This window comes from Pteropus medius, unplaced genomic scaffold (assembly GCF_902729225.1).
Source record: "Pteropus medius unplaced genomic scaffold, Ma_sr-lr_union100, whole genome shotgun sequence".
Taxonomy (NCBI): Eukaryota; Metazoa; Chordata; class Mammalia; order Chiroptera; family Pteropodidae; genus Pteropus; species Pteropus medius.
In genome coordinates, this window is record NW_024344240.1 from 25,804,074 (window position 1) to 25,822,313 (window position 18,240).

An 18,240-nucleotide genomic window follows, 5' to 3' on the forward strand; every position below is an offset into this window, starting at 1 on the left:
AGAATAACTTTCATCAAGGAGATAAAAGACCTGTACTCGGAAAATTATAAGACATTGAAGAAAGAAACTGAAGAAGACACAAATAAAAGGAAGCAAAAACCATGCTCGTGGATAGGAAAAATTAACATCATAAAAATGCCCACATTATTCAACGCAATCTGTAGACTTAATGCAATTCCTATCAAAATAACAATGGCATTTTTACAGAACTAGAACAAATAATCCTAAAATTTCTAGGGAGCCACAAAAGACCCTGATAGTCAAAGGAGTTTTGAGAAAAGAAAATTGGAGGTATTACACTATCTGATATCAAACTGTACTGTAAGACTATATAGTAATCAAAACAGCATGGTATTAGCATAAAAGCAGGTACTTAAATCAATGAACAGGATAGAGCACAGAAATAAACCCATGCCTATATGGTCAATCTATCCATGATAGGGGAGGCAAGAATATACAAGGGGATAAAGACAGTCTATTTAATAGATGGTGTTGGGAAAACTAGACAGATAAATGCAGAAAATGAACCCAGACCACGTTCTTACACCACATACAAGAATAAACTCAAAATGGATTAAAGACTTAAATTTAAGACCCAAACGATAAAACTAGAAGAAAACATAGGCAATAAACTCTCTGACACTGCTCTCAGTAATATTTTTTCTGATATATCTTCTTGGGCAAGGGAAACAAAAGTAAAACAAACGGGAGTGCATCAAACTAAAAAGTTTTTACACAGCAAAAGAAACCATCAGCAAGACAAGAAGACAACTGACTGGGAGAACCTATTCACCAATGATATGTCCAATAATGGGGTTAATATCCAAAATTTATAAAAACTCATACAACTTAACACACAAAAATATAAGCAGTCCAGTTTAAAAATGGGCAGAGGACCTGAACAGGTATTTCTCCAAAGAAGACTACAGATGGCTAAAAGATGTATGAAAAGATACTGTCACCAGTAATCAGAGAAGAGCAAATTAAAACCACGATGAGATATTACCTCACACCTTTCAGAATGACTATCATCAATAAGTCAAGAAACAGCAAGTTTTGGTGAGGATGTGGGGGGAAAAAGGAACCATCATGCATTGTTGGTAGAATTGCAAATTGGGGCAGCCACTATGGAAAACAGTATGGATGTTTATCAAAAAATTAAAAGTAGAACTACTAAATACCCAGTTACACTTCTGGGTATTTATCCAAAGAAATCCAAACACTAATTTGAAAAGAATATGCATTCCTGTGTTTATTGCAGCATTATTTACAATAGTCAAGATAGAAGCAACTTAAAGAAGTGGTACGTATATACAATGGAGTATTTACTTGGCCATAAAAAAAGATGAAATGTTACCATTTGCAACAACATGGATGGACCTAGAGGGTATTATGCTAAGTGAAATAAATTTGAGAAAGACAAATACCATATGATTTCACTTATATGGTAAATCTAAAGAATAATATAAACGACCAAATGAAACACACAGACTCATGGATATAGTGAACAAACTGATGGTTGCCAAATGGGAGTGAGGTTAGGAGCTTAGGTAAAAAACGTGAATGGAGTAAGAAGTCCAATTGGCAGTTACAAAATAGTAAATGGGAATCTGAAGTTCAGCATAGAGAACATAGTCAATAATATTGTAATAACTATGTATGGTGCCTGGTGGGTACTGGATTTATTGGGGGACATGACTTCTTAAATTATATAATCATCTAACCACTATGTTGTACACCTGAAATTTATGTCAACTGTATTGAAAATTTTTTAATGGAAGAGATGAGAGAGAAGGAAAAATTTAATTTTCTTCTTTACTCAAGAAAAAATATTTAAAATTGCTTTTGTTTTTTGACTTTTTCTATCTAGATGATATTTTGTTTTATACTTTACTTTTTATATTTTATTTTATTTTATTTTATTTATTTTTTATTTTATTTTATTTTATTTATTTCTTACTGCTGAAGTCAATGAAAGAGAAACTTTATTGAGGCTCCAGGGCCAAGAGGTTTGGACAGGAGGTTGCCCTGCAGGCCATGGAGGCAGTGAACGGGCCTTATTTGACCATGTTCTTGTGGTGCAGGTTGTCAGTGAGGTCACACTTCTTGGAGCAGGTGACGGTGCAGCTGGTCATCTTGTTGCGGTTGCATTTTTGAGTGAGCTGGTGGAGGGAGGACTCGATGCTGCCCTGCAGATGAAGCACCAAGAGCAGGGTGGTTTTTTTACGGATATCATAATCTGAGAGAGCACAGCCATTCCTCCAGCTGTTTGCCTACAAAAATCAGATGCTGCGGGTCAAGTGGGATACCCTCCTTGTCTAGGATTTTAGCTTTGACATTCTCAGTAGTGTCATTGGGCTCAACCTCACGTGTGATGGTCTTGCCCGTCAGGGTCTTCACAAAGATCTGCGCCTGCTGGGGAGGTTGCTCGGCTGCCTCCTTGCAGAGAAAAAGCTATTTAGATGTTATTTTAGAGTAGCTCTTTGTCCCATCAACATGCCAACAAAAACAATAGCAGTAAAAACCATGAAACAAAAACAATGACAGTAATGAAAAAATAGCATAATTTATTGCATGCTTACTGTGTACAAGGTTCTGTGCTAAGCACTGTATTAATTTTTGTAATCCTATTTAGTTATTTTCATTTATGAAATTGAAGTTTAAAAAATTAAGCAAGTCATTCAAAATTACATAGCTGGTACATGGTAGAGTTGGAATTCAAAACAAATACTGCATTTTTAGTTACTGTTTTGCCTCTGCTTATAATCATTCCTGGACTATCTCTAATACCTACCAAGACCTCTTAAGGAAATTGAAGCAAGGGTTGAGGTAGAATGTGGGGCAGTTAGAATGTTGGCATTATGATCATGTTATTTGTTTTGTTGTATTTCTGACTTCCTTTTTTTATGGGGTGGTTGTAGAGACTACTGATTTATATTAGACCTTTAGTGTACACAGGAAGATTTTGGTTTTGACTGAAGAATAAATTTAGTCTACTTCATATAAACAGCAGCCATAATCACAAAATAAGAATTAATTTACTTTACATATCCTTTTCAAACTGTAGTATTTATGGAATATCACCCAGACTGTAAAACTTTCTATGGATCTCTGACATTGCACTCCATTGGTTCTCTTTCTGTCTTTCTGATCACATCTTAACCTCTGGGTTCCCTAGCACCTTGTGCATACACTTGTTTTAAAGCTTACTGTGTTATATTGAAATTAGTTATTCATATGCCACTCCTCACGTCTAGATGGTGAATTTTTGAAGAACAAAAATTGGGTCTCATTCTTTCTTACAACTCCTTTGCCTAACACAGCACCTGCTGGGCAATAGACAACCACAGTGAATCACGTTAAACTGTTAAATGTGAAATTGAAGACCGACACTGTGTTTTTATTGCTTTCCTATAGATTCTTGCCAAAGAGAGAAGCAAGAGTACTGCATTTCTGGTGTCCCTTTATTCCACCACTGCTGTCAGATTAACTTTAAAGGAGAGCTCTGATTGTCACTTTGTAGCTCAAAGACTTCATTGACTAACCATTTCCTGTTGACTAAGTTCATATTTCTTAGCTCTCTGTTAAGCTCCTCCATGGTCCTGTCCTAACTGAACTTTCTGTTCTTCTTCATATACACTGCACTAATTAAACTGGGATACTTTCTATTCCCCTTTTTTATATTTCTGTGCTTTTGCTGGTATCGTGTCTTCTACGTGGCTTCCACCATGAAATCTTACCCATTCTTCAGATGTCTAATATAAAATGTTGGTTCTTCCATGAGGCTTTCAGTCAGCTTCCTTCACTGTTCAGGCTCAACCAAAAGGAGTAATTTCCCCATCTGAACTCTTAATAGCACTAGCATTATTCTTGTACCCTACTAAGTCATAAGTTCCTTGAGAGCAAGGTTCTTGCCTTTATTTACTTGGCTATTTTGCATTAATAATTGCATTGAATATATATAAGTGGAATCGAATATAAATTAACTTTTTAATTTTTTTAGCTTCAAAGAAATTGGTCAAAGGACCATCTTGTTAAAAATACTTCCTCTGCATTGATCTACAAGTAAATGGATTCAATCCAGAAAATATGTAGATTTAATGATATGTTTATTTCTGGAACTTCAGTTTAGGAAAGAATGTTTCTCCCATATTTACATTTATTTTAACTATATTTACCATTATTTGTCTTGACTCTCCGCCTCCTTTTCTAGGGCACTGTCTTCAATCTTGAGTCCGAGGAGGAGGAATACCCTGGAATCGTTGCAGAAGATAGCAATGACATTTATATACTGCCCAGTGATAACTCTGGACAAGTCAGTCCTCCAGAGTCTCCAACTGTGACCACTTCTTGGCAGTCAGAGAGCTTACCTGTTTCTCTATCAGCCAGCCAGAGTTGGCACACAGAAAGCTTACCAGCGTCCCTAGGTCCTGAGTCCTGGCAGCAGATTGCAATGGATCCTGAAGAAGTCAAAAGCTTAGATAGCAACGGGGCTGGAGAGAAGAGTGAGAACAACTCTTCCAATTCTGACATTGTGCATGTGGAGAAAGAAGAAATACCTGAGGGTATGGAGGAGGCTGCTGTGGCATCTATAGTCTTGCCAACCAGGGAGCTGCAAGAGGCGTTCCCTGAAGCCCCAGCGCCCTCGCTTCCACATATCACTGCCACTTCCTTGGTGGAAATGAGGGAACCTGACACAGAAACAATTGCAGTTGAGAAAGTCAGCCCAGCTACATCTTTGTTCGTAGAACTTGATGAAGAAGAGGTGAAAGCAGCAACAGTTGAACCTATCGAACTAGAGGAGGAGGTGATCCCTGCACTGGAACCCACAAAAACACTGCTGAGTAAAGAGGAGGTGAATGTAAGGAAAGAGGGTGTTACAGAAGGGTCCTCCCCTGCTGGAGAAGAGAAGGGCATCCCACCATCTGAGGGCAAGTCTGTACTGTTGTATGGAGGGGTGGCTGCTGTTGCCATTCTGGCAGTGGCAGTTGGGGTAGCATTGGCTCTGAGAAAGAAATAGGTTTTTTCACAAGAGAAAGAAGACAAAAGGATATAAGGTTTTAGATGTATTGACTGAATTTGAACTGCTAGCAGCTGATTGGACATTTGTGGTGCACTCTTGGATAACTGGGGATTTCTGTTCACCAAGACAGTGGGTTGATCCACATATTAGGGATTAAGGTAGAGGGTGTTCATGTTTGTCTGATGGTAAGTTCCAAGGGCCTTGGCTCATGCTAGATTCGGGATCTTCTGTGTAAAGTACTCCCTCTAGTACAGGGTTTCTCAACCTCGGCATTAATGACATCTTGAGAATTTTTTGTTGTAGGAAGCTGTCCTGTGCGTTGTAGGATGTTTAGCAACATCCCTGACCTCTACCTACTAAATACCAGTAGCACTTTCCCCAGTTGTGACAACCAAAAATATCTCCTGACATTGCCAAATGTTCCCTGGGAGTAAAATTGTTCCCCTGTTGAGAGCCACAGCTTTAGAGGGAGAGGGTGAATTTAGGGGAACCTGGGGTAGAAATTCCCAGCCAAGAGGTCTTAGCTGTAGGCTCCTCAGCTGTCTTGGTCATGCCCTTCGAATTTCATCTCTCCTGAAGAACATGCTGTTTTGCAGCCTCCTTTTTTTGGCTCTTCTTTTCTTCCCCACCTTTTTAGTCCTGTAGCGTGAGGGTGCTCTCCCCTCATGTCTCAGCTGCCTCTCAGGTACCACCACATTGCTCCTCTTCACCCCCAAGTTCCTTCTGAGATCCATGGGAGAGTGCTTGCTCTATACCTGTCAAGTCCCTGATGCTTCTTACAGCTCCACCTTGTAAAGATGCTGCCTTTAGTAATCTTTAAAAAAAATATATAAAACAAGCGACCTAGGGTTCCCTGCCTATGAGTGTAATGGCAAGTAACCATAGATAGAGATTTGTCTCATTTAGAAGTAGGAGGATGGCTTAGATGACCTATGGAGCGCTTCTGGCCTTTTTGTGTATGGCCACCCTACTGAATTTATGGCTACTTGCCAGCAGCATCTCTGTTGCTGGATGATCACTGTCTATAACCTGGGCTAGTGTGTTTTCCCAGTATCTGGCATCAGTCTTACTGGTCATCCAGCTCCTTTGCAGTCCTTCCTGGATTTTCATATTTGGGCTTACAGACCAATTGAATCATAACTCTTATTAAATACAGAAAGTCTCCTAAAAATATCTCTGATATAGTATGAAAAGAGAAGCTTGAAATTCTTAGTTACCCTCAAGATTCAAGTTTGGCTTTCAGAGTTCAAGAACAGAAGAGACTTCTTCGCCAAACTCTCACAGTCCAAATGCCAGAGTGATAAACCAAAAATATCCTAATTAGTACGTGCTAGTTGAGAATCTGCATAATTTTCTTTCATCTGGCTGATCCCATCCCTTGAGAGGGTGAGACTCTTTTCATGCCTGAGGATTAGTGTCACTATGCAGGACACATGCTTGATACAAGTCATCTCAGATTTGTCTTAGTAAATAAATGTAACAAATTTTTAGATCCTGAAATTTGTAATAAAATTACTTTACCTATCCTGGTCACCAAAACTTGATGTTTTAAATGTGCTTTTTTTTAAAAAAAATTATTTTTTAAAATTAAATCTTTTCCCTAAAGCAATACTGTTCAAAAGTTGGTCAAGGAAAGTTTTGAAGTGTGTGGGTCTTCTCAGCTTTATCATGCAGTGTATATGTTCTGAGTTTTAGTGTTCCAGTTAGGGAGTGATGTTTTTAAGGGTTTTGGTGGACCTTGATTAATATAGCTGGAGATGAATGGGGGAAATGGGATTAGTGTAGTAAAGAATTTTTTACTCCTTGGGCTCTGACATTTGCACTGGATTACTCTATCTGATTGCTACATTTGTGTTTGCATAGGGTAAGAGCAAATTAGATTCATTTCTGAGCTGCTAAGGTAGATCTGTAGCTTAGAATATTTGGGTCTGTGTTCTCCGCAAAAGGAAAGAGTAAGACGTGATACGATGCTACCATGTGCAGTTTTTCAGCATTTTTCCATTTGTTGAATATTAACCTAAAATGATTTGGCCAATTGCATTTTGCTGGATAATGATAGATACTCTTTTCCATTGGCTTTCTCTAGATAGACTCATGAATTCCTGAGTAATAATAGTGTGTGTCAGTCTCCACATTCTTCACTTCCTTATCCTCTGTCTCTGGCAGTAGAAAGGAATACCCTAATAAGAGTTGCTTTTTACAGCAGCTCCTATTTTTTGCCATTACATTTAAAAGAAAATTATTTCTCATCCTTCCTTTCCTGGTAGTTGTAGGCCACTCCTTGCCCTCTGACTTATGTAGCATCTAATCTAAGGTAAAGGGAAGATTCAAAATAAATTCAACTTGTTTAGAGAACTCAGATTTAGAATTAAGAATATCACCCTGTTTATCCTTCTTCATTCTTTGAACTGTTGAGGAATTTTGTTAGTAAGTCCTACAGAACTCTTTGTAACTGCTCTACTGAATGTAATGATTTCTGATCACTTGGCAAAAGCCAGTGGTTTCTTGAGAAAAATACCAGAATTAAAGACTGAAAATTTATCCTCTCTGTAATAAAATAATAATTTGAGGCCCAGAGAAATCAGTATCTACAGTGTGTGCCTTAGCCCTGGGGACTCTCATAATCATTGCCCTCTAGAAAGCTTTCTAGATGAAGAAAAACAACTATTGACCACCTGGTTCATGCATTCACCACCCACAGTCATCCTTGCTACCTTCTCTTGCCTGTGTGCCATCTCTTGTATCAAATGCAGCCACTAGTAGGGCGAGACCACTCGACAGTGGACAACCTTCTTGAAGGCGGGAGGCTTAACCTGGCTGCACCCTGGAGGATGAATAAATTTCTAGGTGAGGGGCACTGCATCTTTAGCTGGTAGTCAAAAGGATGCAACCTTTCTCTCCCTGAACTTTGGTAGGCATATATTTGACAAATTTGCAGTATTTTTCTCGCATTAAGTTTTCCTGGGAGGAATAAACAGCAAACAGAGAGACATGGTTTTTTGAACCATAGCTACCATTAATTTCCTGTGGAAATTAATTTCCTCAGCCTTTGTGCTAATTCCTTCTAATAATATGTGTCCTCCTTGCCTTTTTTTCTATAGGTATGACACATGGACAAAGGTCATACCTGTAGAATTTTAAAATTATTTTGAGGTGTTTTATAGAAATAAAAGATATTATAGGTAAGAATTTTTCTTCTCTTCCTTTTAATTTCTTATTGTCTTTTTACACAAGCTTATCTTTCAAAAAATTTGAGATGGTGGTATTTCATCAAGAGGGCCTATAGGCTATCTGATCACGTTATAAAAAGTTTCTAGCCTCCGAACCAGTCCCCTCACAAGCAGTATTTCATTTAAAGTCTCAGCAACACACTTGATGCCTGTAAGTTTCCTCTTCTCTGGAGGACCAAAATGTGCCATTAGTGATAACCCCCAGTTATACCATTCATCACTGCGGAGGTTCAACTGAGATGGGTTTGACTTTAGGGTGCATGTTTTTTCCATTTTAGAAAATCCTTTTCCTTAAAAATTATAGTTTTAGCAAATATTGAGCATTTACCATATGCTAGAGATTGTTCTAGTGCCCTCACATGCCTTTTTACACCTTCAGTTCTGACAGCTAGTCATATTCCTTTTATTCCCATTTTACAGATTAGGGAAACCTAATCAGTTTAATAACTTTTCTAAGGTCTTCTAGCATAGGAGAGACACAGCACTGATATCAATTTGACTCCAAGTCTAGTGCTTTTTCCAGTTTTACTTTTTTATGACTCTGCAAAGCAGTATTGGCAGGCTCTCTGCACACAGCTGTGCCAACTGTATATTGTACAAGGGCAGCCTGGGCACACACAATGTCGCCCTGGAAGGGAGCCTTTTCTAATTTGTGTTCAGAGGTACCAAATAGGCTAGTCTAAATACTGAGCATGTTGTACCAGAGAAGCATGAGGTAATTCCCAATTTCTAACTATACTAGATGTTTTCCCTTTAAATATTGAATGAGATGCCTTATAGTTATCACTGGCACAGATCTTTCATTAGCTTTCTCAGTTAATATACTTGATAAATATTTCTGCTTTATAGACAAGGGTAAGGCAGTCTGACACAGGAATCATCACTGAATGATTTGAAGGCACCATGACACTTTTCCTAGTTTCTTCCTTTTTGTTCCTTCTCCCCTGCTTATGCCATGTGCTGTGGAGGGAAGTAGGGGATACCTCTAGGCATTGCATGGCCTCTCAACACTCGAATTGGTCACCAACTCAGTCAGAAGGGTTGACCAGGCACAGCTAGAGGCACATCTTGCTCGGAAGCTGACAGTAGGTGACTTTCTGGTGAAAAACTTTCCTTTCTGGTCCACGGTACACTGAGCAATGTAAAGTTAACAGAAGCCTTGTTTAAAGAACACCGATTTCCTGAAATTCAGTCACTTTTTTAGTTAACTCATATATAACGCTTCATGGAGTTAGCAACTGTTGTGTTACTGTAATACATCCCATTCCTTTACACGACTAACCTCTACCTAGCTTGTCATCAGGGTCTTCCACATGTGAACTGTTTACACAAGAACCCTAGCCAGGCAGCTACTCCATTGTAAGCTCAGGTGGAATTGTTCTCAGGTATATTTGTAAGGCCTTTAATAAGATAAAATGTAGCTGCTGGCTCAAGGTGATTCTTGCCCTGTTCTCACCTCTCCTGGAGGGAAATTTTATAATGATATTGCTCACTTCCATGTGTTCTTTGCACCACTAAATTGATTAATATACTATATAGAACAAAAGTTTTCATATTTTAAGATTACTAGTTACCTCCTTCCCCAGGAAAAAAAGGAAGTTGAAAGTCTTCCTTGTGTAAGAGGAGTCTGGAATAACTTGGTTGTTCCTGATGATTTCTAACAAGAGAATTTGTGTATGACTGGTCCTTAAAGGAAAAGATAGAACTTTTTTCTAGACATGCATTTTCCTATCATAGTCTTCCATTTTTCCTTTAGATTAAAAGTGCCTTTCTATCTACTTCATTCCTTAACAATTAAATTTAATATTGGTTCTAATGCTCTCATCTCAAAATTTAAATTTTTTTTTGTAATTAACTGAACTATGTCACTTATACAGCATATATTCCTTTTTTCTGTCTGAGGTTCCATTAGCTCTCCTTACTGCAGCTCTGATTTGCTCATTTATTATGGGTTATCCTGGCTCCTCCCTTTTCCTCATTATCTCCATTTGGCCAATCTACTCTTCATCAAGGTAAAGGGACAAAAACCAAACCTATGAATTGTGCTTTCTGTTAGAAGCAATGTGCTGGGAAGAACACATTGGAGGTTGTAATAAAATGAGATTTGAAGATAACTGATGGACTCATCTTTCTATTCATATGCCCTTAACTTAGGAGAAATCATTTCAGATAATCAGTCTTGTAGTCTTTGTAATAAGTACATACTTAGTTTGACTTCAAGTTCTGAAAGCATGATCATAATATCCAAAGGACACTCCATATTTAAGTTCCCAGTCAGCACAGCCAATGAAATTGTTGGAAAATAAGAGCACGCTCTGGTGCTGTGACACTCTAAACAGCCCTGAGCATCTCAGCAGTTAATTCTGGATCCTAAAAGGTGAGGTCAGGAATGCTTTGACCTGAATACACCAAATATCCCAGCTGACTTTCATATATGCCAAGCATCTTTTGAAGAAAGCTTTTTATCTTTAACCAAGGAATTTTCATCAATTCAGATATTTAAAAAATAAGATGAAACACATTCTGTGAAAGTCATTTCTCCATTATATCCACAAAGATTATGTTACCAGTGTAAAATCCACCAACTTCCAGGGTATCCCTGAGTCATGGCTGGGATGTAGTTCAAGACTGGAACACTTCTGATATAGAGCCATCTTTTTATGATGCTGGCTTGGGAAGACAAGGTGATATTATTGCTTTACGACTAAGAAGGTTTATCCAACCTGGTCTGGAAAAATTTACACTGCAACGCATATAAACTGCATTAAAATAGTGACCTAATGTATTCATTTAAGCAAAACAGTGAAAAGATGCTGTGAAAGATTATTAGTCTGAATTATTTACCGTTTTAGAGCTCTTTTCTCCTCCATTAGCTTAGAGTTGACTACTTCTATTTAAATTGCTCCTAAAATATCTTGCCCTAGTGATAATCTGCTCATACACATGTACAGATGGGTATGTATGTATACATGTTATTCAACTTGTTTCCACTGTGATATGAATCCCTTTAAAAAAAAGTCCACTACAAAACAATAACACGACTGGAAGATTTATTTCCAAATGATGGCCTTCATACTGCATGGCAACATCTATTTGCTTTTAATATTTACAACACTGCAGATATCAGATTAAGACCCAGCCCTGCTGCAGTATATACTTAATGCTGAATGATGGCCAGTCATTTTTCTTTTCTGAATTGCTGAAGGAACAGAAAAGTGTTTTGGTATCAAGGAAATATTTATTAGGATTTCGTTACTCTTGTTTATATGCTTCTCCAAGTGTCATGTTCATAGTAACAAGAGTGCTACTACAGAGTAAAGATAATGTGTGTGGTGTGGACGCAGCATTCCCATCATACGTGTAAATGGAACTCTAGGAAACACAGTTGCTGGGAACAACAGACGGTGTGGCACTGCTCTAAATTTAAGTGCTCCCGGGTTTATTTGTTCCTACCTAAGGAATTTGATTTTGTTATTACTTGTATTCTATGTCCCTAGGAAAGGCAACCATTCAACTGTTGAATTTTTAAGACTGTTTTTTCATCTTTTACGCCTAGAAAAACCTGTTCTCTCCTGATACAGCCTCTTAGGCATGGATGAGGGGTATGCCTAGAAAATAAAAATATAAGATTATTAGCAGACATGGCCTATGGGATATATGCAGTAGCTTCTGGTCCTCCACCAGCTTAAAAATTTTACCAAAGCCTTGACTTCTTCAAAAGAGAAAAGGTGCCTTTAGTTACCTGATACTGGAAACTATGTGACATGGGCCTTTAAATTACTTCCTCACCTTTTAATTGCCTATGGTTTTTCTTGACTCTCATAAAAGGAAATCAAATTGAAAATAGCCACACATGTTCTGAGGCCTGATTTTCCCACTGAATATAGAACTTTAGTCCAGAACCTCCTGGGCCATCTAGTCTCTAAATAGGAATACTGCTACTTCCTTAGTATTAAGATGGTCCCTATCCTGAGAGGACTTTTTCATTTGTAAAGGGTATGTGCATTCCTGCTCTCACACATGACACTGACACTGTCTGCTGTAAGACTATGCCCCAAGGTTGCACTTTAATAAACAGTAAGTTTTTGTTTTTTTGGTTTGTTTTAAAAAACAAAACAACATTGTTTTTTTTCTTCTGTCTTACAATCTGTTTTTAAATGTAATTTTCAAGTGGGGACCTATACAGCTGAAATAAGACAAAGGCACAATGTGTAGATGGGTTAAGAAAATGGTATGAAGCTTGTTCAAATATGTTCAAGTTGACATTTCCATTCAAGTATATTAATGTAGAGATTTCTAAATGGGTCATCAGCTTAAAACATCTTTAAAATAGTGAGAAATAAATAGCTATTATCTCATGCCTGTTGTCTCTAAGAACTTTGTTTAAATGGTCATGGCTCCATCTCCAAATGAGGCACCTATATTGTTGACACCTTATCAAGTTTTAACCAGACATGATTTTGCAGTCATCCATTCAGTCCATCTCCTAGAGCAAGAAAGGAAAGACAACTAGAATTAGCCAGTCTGATTTTTTTTTTTACCACCAAAATATCTAGTCATATTCCTGACTTTTCAAATTCTTTTTTATGCCTATTTACTGTTGTTTCTCCCTCTTTCCTAACTTGTACTAGATGACCAGGTTCCCTTTTTCTTTTCCTCTCACAGCAGGGATACTTTTTCTGTTATGGCCCAGAAAATATTTCAGGCTCTGTAGGCCATATGGTCTCTATTATGATGCCTCAATTCTGATGGGATAGTGTGGAAGCAGCAAAGACAGTACATAAGAGAACGAACAATAAAACTATTTCAATAAAACTATGTTTAAAAAAACAAACAGCAAACCAGATTTGGCCTTTGGCCATAATTTACCACCCTTTGTAAATGATTCTATATTCTTCATTTTTAACAAACATACATTGCATTTATTAGAATGTACATTCAATTTCTACGACAGATCATCTAAATATGACTTATACAAGATAGATCATTTCTCTAATTATACGTGAGCAGTCAACACCACAGTCTTGGGACCCAGGAGCCTATCTTATTGGTCCTTGACACTAAGGTGTTGCCTTCACCTACACCCACATCCTCAGCCACATTTCAGCCCATGGACAAGGCAAGGGGCAAGTAGAGCAAATGTTCCTGTTTAGGGACACAGTGCAGAAGATACATACATCACTTCTTTCTGCTTCCCTTTCATCAGAAGTGATAGGTCACATCTGGCTTATGAGGGAGCCTGGGACACGTAGACAAGCCAAGAGGCCATGTACCTAGCTGCAAACCCTACTATAACAGATGGGGAGGGCAGATATTGGGGGGTATCTAGAAGTCTCTGCTACAACTAAAATTGTGATGTTCTGATTTACTTCAAGGATGTTAGAATCTATACCCCTCATCCAATCAAAACAAAACCTTTAGCATATATTTAGCACATTTAAAATCTTGTTATGTTTTGGAGCATCGGGTCAAGATGGCGGAGTAGGCAGATACAGTGTTTGCCTCCTCTCATGACCACATCAAGATTACAGCTAAACTACAGAACAACCATCATTGAGAATCACTTGAAGTTTAGCTGAACAGAAGTCCTACAACTAAGGACATACAGGAGAAGCCACGTCGGGACGGATAATAACAGATAAGTCCCACAAATGTAAATAGTTCTCAACTATACAAGAAGATGCCTAACTTCGCTAGAAATAAAAGAAATGCAAATTAAAAATAAGTAAAATCCAGTTATGTTTTTTCTATTGTCATCTCCCTAGATTTGGGTTCTTTGAACTTCCATTAAGTTATTGGTGCTCCACACCTCTAATTTAATAGATGGAACTGCTTTATTGATGATCATTTTCTAAGGTCTAAGGTCTAAATCTGCCAGTCTAATTTGCAAACCAGAATTCAGTCAAGAACTCTAGTGCCCTAATCAACAGAAGTGAAGCTGGGGTTTGTATAGAATCACCTTCTCTGGAGCCCTGTCATCTTTACATCCTGCATGCTACTTGTTGCACCAAAGTTTTTTGCAGAGCGACTACATAAAACAGGCTTTCAATTGAGGTGCTGAGATCTAGATATTCGCATCTACGAGATCACTTATAGTGCCAAGACGCGTCTTAGTGGGTCCGGGGAGTCAAGATTGTTTGAGCCCTTCGGTGTTTAGTAAGCTATTAGTTAGTACAAGACTGCTTTTGACATCTTGCTCACTTACTCCCCCATCAGGTCATTGTTGGTAAACGCTGTCCAGAACCTTTCTCAGGCTTACCTCCTTCCAACAACTAAGCTTGTTTAATACCTGAGTTGAGATTTACATTCATTCTGTTTTAAAATATCTGTATAACTGAAGACCACAGGAGATAGAGAATGCTTTTAAGGCTCATCAGTAAATATCACATCAGATGCCTGAGTGATGCTTCTGACACAAAATCCCAAATATTCACTAATATTTCGCAGAAAATTTACAGAAAAGACACATCCACTGAAACTTCAGTTAGGTCTGTGGAACCGAAGCACCAGGCTTTCAGGACCGTCTGGCCTTCTTGGGCAGCATTATGAAGAACTGTGACTTTTAACACCCTGGTTATGGGACAGATGTTTTTCTGGGGCAGGTTTTAGATAGTTTTCCCTACTTTTAAAATCTCTCCTTTTGGTGTCTCTACCATCATCCTTGGTAAGCATGTTTTAAAAGAATTTAATCATACTCATCTGTGTGACAAGGTAAAGTTGAGAGCAGACTAGGGGAGCTCAGCTTAGGTCCCTCAGCCACTTTCTTTCATTCTCTCCATGTCTGTACCACACTATTACAATTCTACCAATAGCATGAAGTAAGCCTTTACCCGCTGACAGTAGCACATCTTAAACGTAAAGCTGACAAAATTCAATCTTAAACATAAAGGTGATAAAGCTCAAAAGGACATTCAGTGTTCATTACCACCTCCTACCACATAACTTTCTTGCTTGTAAAAGCAAAACCAAGCCTTTCTACCTGGGCAGAAAGGTTTGTAACAGCATTCCTGTGGCTTGGTCGTCAGAAGCAGAAGGAAAGGATAAAAGAAGCCCTGTGGCAGAGGGCTCGGCTGGGTTTCCAGAACTCAGAGGGGAATGGATATGGGGAACAGGCAGAGACCGAGACGATTTAGTGAGATGCCAAGGAGCTGACATCACTGGTTCTTACATTTCTCACTAAGTTTCTCACATAGGTGAGCAGGTTTTGGTTAATAAAATTCACTGTTGTGTGAAAGACACCACGGAGCAAGGATGGTGTGTGATCGGCCACCTTTTTGGCCAGCAGCATGGTCAACATCAGCATGGTCTTCTCCTTCTCCATGTCTTTAGGATAAGTCTTCATGACCTCCTCCAGCGCAGCAGAGAGGCAATCCTTCCTGTCCTGTACGGATGTAAAAACAAAAGGTTCACATCGAACCTAGCTCACTAAATTCTTCCCTGTTAAAGGACCAGTCCTCCGATGGAAAGGATGAAGAGGCATGCTCTCATTTCAGAGGCATGCTCTCATTTCTCATTTATTAAATAGCTAAGGTGGTTGTAGGAGAGAATGAGAAACAGCTCAGTTTTCAGAGGGGATCGAAAGGGAGGACTGAGCTCACTCCCTGGAGTGGGACACTCGCTAACCAAACACATGGTCACTGAGCATTGTGTGTGCACATGACACTGATGGAGCTAAAGAAGCCAAGTCATTCCCTGCCTCTTCAAATTGAGAATTAGTTAACTACCAAAGATGTCTCAGGCCTATTTACTGGTGCAGACCTAGCTAAAGAGAAGGAGGAAGGGGGCTACAGGTGACATTCCCACCTAGTAGAAGAGGCATGCCAAAGACCATTAGAATCGAAAGGATCTCCAGGCTCATGATTCTCATGCAATATTAAGTTAACACTGGGGGAGAGGTTCCCAAGGCAGAACATCACTAGATGCTTATATTCTGTGATAGCTGATGGAGAACATCAGATGGGGAGGGACCATCTGATGGCATTTTTATTTGACTCCCTAAAACTGAAGAAAGTTATTTCTGGAAGAGTCATATATTTTGTTCATCTTTTTGGAGGCTTTTATCCCCAAAGTTTTCACTCTGAATTTAAGGTTCGGGTTTCCTAAATGTCAAGTAACTTAATTCTCCTGAGAGACAACCGACCATGCTATAATTTCTATTCCCAATTCTTCTGTGGACAGTCACAATATGAGTAACCTCACTGGACACTGATCTGTCTGACAGGAGACAGGACAGACCTTGTGGTTCGAATGACAATGGAAAAAGCCTTCACTCTTCCCAGCTAACCCAAAAAGGGCACTAGAGGGTTTTCTCACTTACTTCCTCTGACAGGTCCACATTCATAAATTCCATTGCCAGGTAATTCACCACTCTTGGGGGGATCCTGGAGTCCATCCTGTCCCCTATTTGGGCGAGCTGCCTGGCGATATTCTGGATGATTTCCTCTTGATTCTCAGACTCTGAATGTTCAGGCAGGGGCAGCAGAGACAAAGCAGATTCAGACAATGGCCCTGTTCTATACCCTCATTCCTCTCCACCCTACCCTGGAAAAAGGAAAGGATTCTGCTCTAGAACAAAGCCAGCTCCTGCTTCCACGGCACACCACTGGGGTCCCAGCTTAACACTGGCTCCACTCTATAGAGCTGCAGTGTGAGGATTTGGAGACCTGAGGCTCAGGGGAGCAGGGGCAGAGCGCTGGGTCCAGGGAAAGGGCTGGAGTGAGCAGAAGACTGGCTGGAGAAGCGGGTTTCTTCCTGAATATAGGTTCAACATCTGCCCCTGAAAAGGGTCAGTGATACTGGGGCATCCAGGACCGTGGGCACCTGAGGTACGAACCGGACAGCAGTGTTATGGCTGCCAGTTCTATATCGCATCATTCAACAGGTGTCAGCCTGTTAGAGTACAGAGGCTCTGCAGTCAGACTGAGTTAGAGCCCCGCCTCTGCCGCCCGCAGCCAGGAGACCTTGCCACATCCTCTCCCACCTTCCTCACGGTGTGGCTGTGGAGATCACCGCTCTCTCTAGTCCCATCTCAGTCAGCAAACTTCTGTCTTCACTCTGACCTGTAAGGCTCTGTACAACCTGTCCAGCCTTCCAGTCTTCCCACTTGGCCCTCATCCCTTTTCTCCAGCTACACTGGCCTCCCCAGAGAGCCGGCTCCTTCTCTAACTTCTTCTAGCTCGACTCAAATGCCACTCAGTCCAACATTAACACCCCACTCTCGCTGCCACTCTCTTCCCCTCCTTCCCTTTTCCTTCCTCGATACTCGCTACCATATCATGTATTTCACCTGCGTTCTGTCTAACTCCCTCGCCAGAATGTGGGTTCATAAAGGCTCTCACTTTTAAGTCCATTTTGTTTATTGCCAACTACGCAGCACCAAAAACAATTCAAGGCACATAGTAGGTGCTCAATAAACAACTGCATGAATGAATGAGTAAATGAACGAACCCTGTACCTAGTTCCTATTGTTATTTCTCCCATTAAATCTTATATATTTTCTGTGCTTGCAACTTCCCCCTGGCTTATTTCCCCAGGATAGAAATTTCATCCTCACCCCAGATTAGCTATTGCCACTGCACCCATCCTCCATCAACTGGCAGCTCTTATCTCAGCACAGACACAACTGTCTCTCCTCCCCATTACCACTGCTACCGCACAGTGTGGGCTCTCCATTCCCTCACATCTGGATAATTACGGTATCTCCTCACCCCACTCTCACTGCCCTCCAGCCCACTCTCCACAATATACTTCGGCAAGTAAGGCACTTAGGTGAAGACTCAGGAGACTATTAAGAGGAGTAAGTGAGCTTGTGTGATCTTGGAGTCAGTACCTCCTTGTATCTTGTGCCCTGGGTGTTTCATTTGCTGCGCTGCGGCGCTGACAATACACGTGGTTACAATAAGACATCACTTCCCTACTCGGAACCTTCCATATGCTCACCTCTGCTTAAGTGACAAGTCACCACCCAGCTTCAAATCACCTTAGACT

General features: G+C 39.8%; 2 protein-coding genes across 13 annotated transcripts in view; one reads left to right on the forward strand and one right to left on the reverse strand.

Annotated features, from left to right (window-relative positions):
* BCL2L13 (BCL2 like 13) overlaps positions 1–10,367 on the forward strand; it is a 90,182-nt gene extending 79,815 nt beyond the window's left edge. For 5 of the 6 annotated variants that reach the window (XM_039869245.1, XM_039869243.1, XM_039869244.1 and 2 more), the window contains one exon: positions 4,214–10,367. In XM_039869245.1, the coding sequence (XP_039725179.1) occupies positions 4,214–5,020 (807 nt within the window). In that variant the 3' untranslated portion in view covers positions 5,021–10,367. The remainder of the gene's footprint in view (positions 1–4,213) is intronic. The other variant, XR_005654144.1, reaches the window with a different exon arrangement.
* Positions 10,368–11,286: 919 nt separating this feature from the next.
* The window catches only part of BID (BH3 interacting domain death agonist), a 39,110-nt gene continuing 32,156 nt past the window's right edge, over positions 11,287–18,240 (reverse strand). For 5 of the 7 annotated variants that reach the window (XM_039869257.1, XM_039869255.1, XM_039869253.1 and 2 more), the window contains exons 4-5: positions 16,571–16,710; positions 13,095–15,634 (exon numbers count right to left, since the gene is read on the reverse strand). In XM_039869257.1, the coding sequence (XP_039725191.1) occupies positions 15,383–15,634; positions 16,571–16,710 (392 nt within the window). In that variant the 3' untranslated portion in view covers positions 13,095–15,382. Of the gene's footprint in view, positions 12,740–13,094; positions 15,635–16,570; positions 16,711–18,240 lie in introns of those variants that run through there. The other 2 variants (XM_039869252.1, XM_039869256.1) reach the window with 2 other exon arrangements.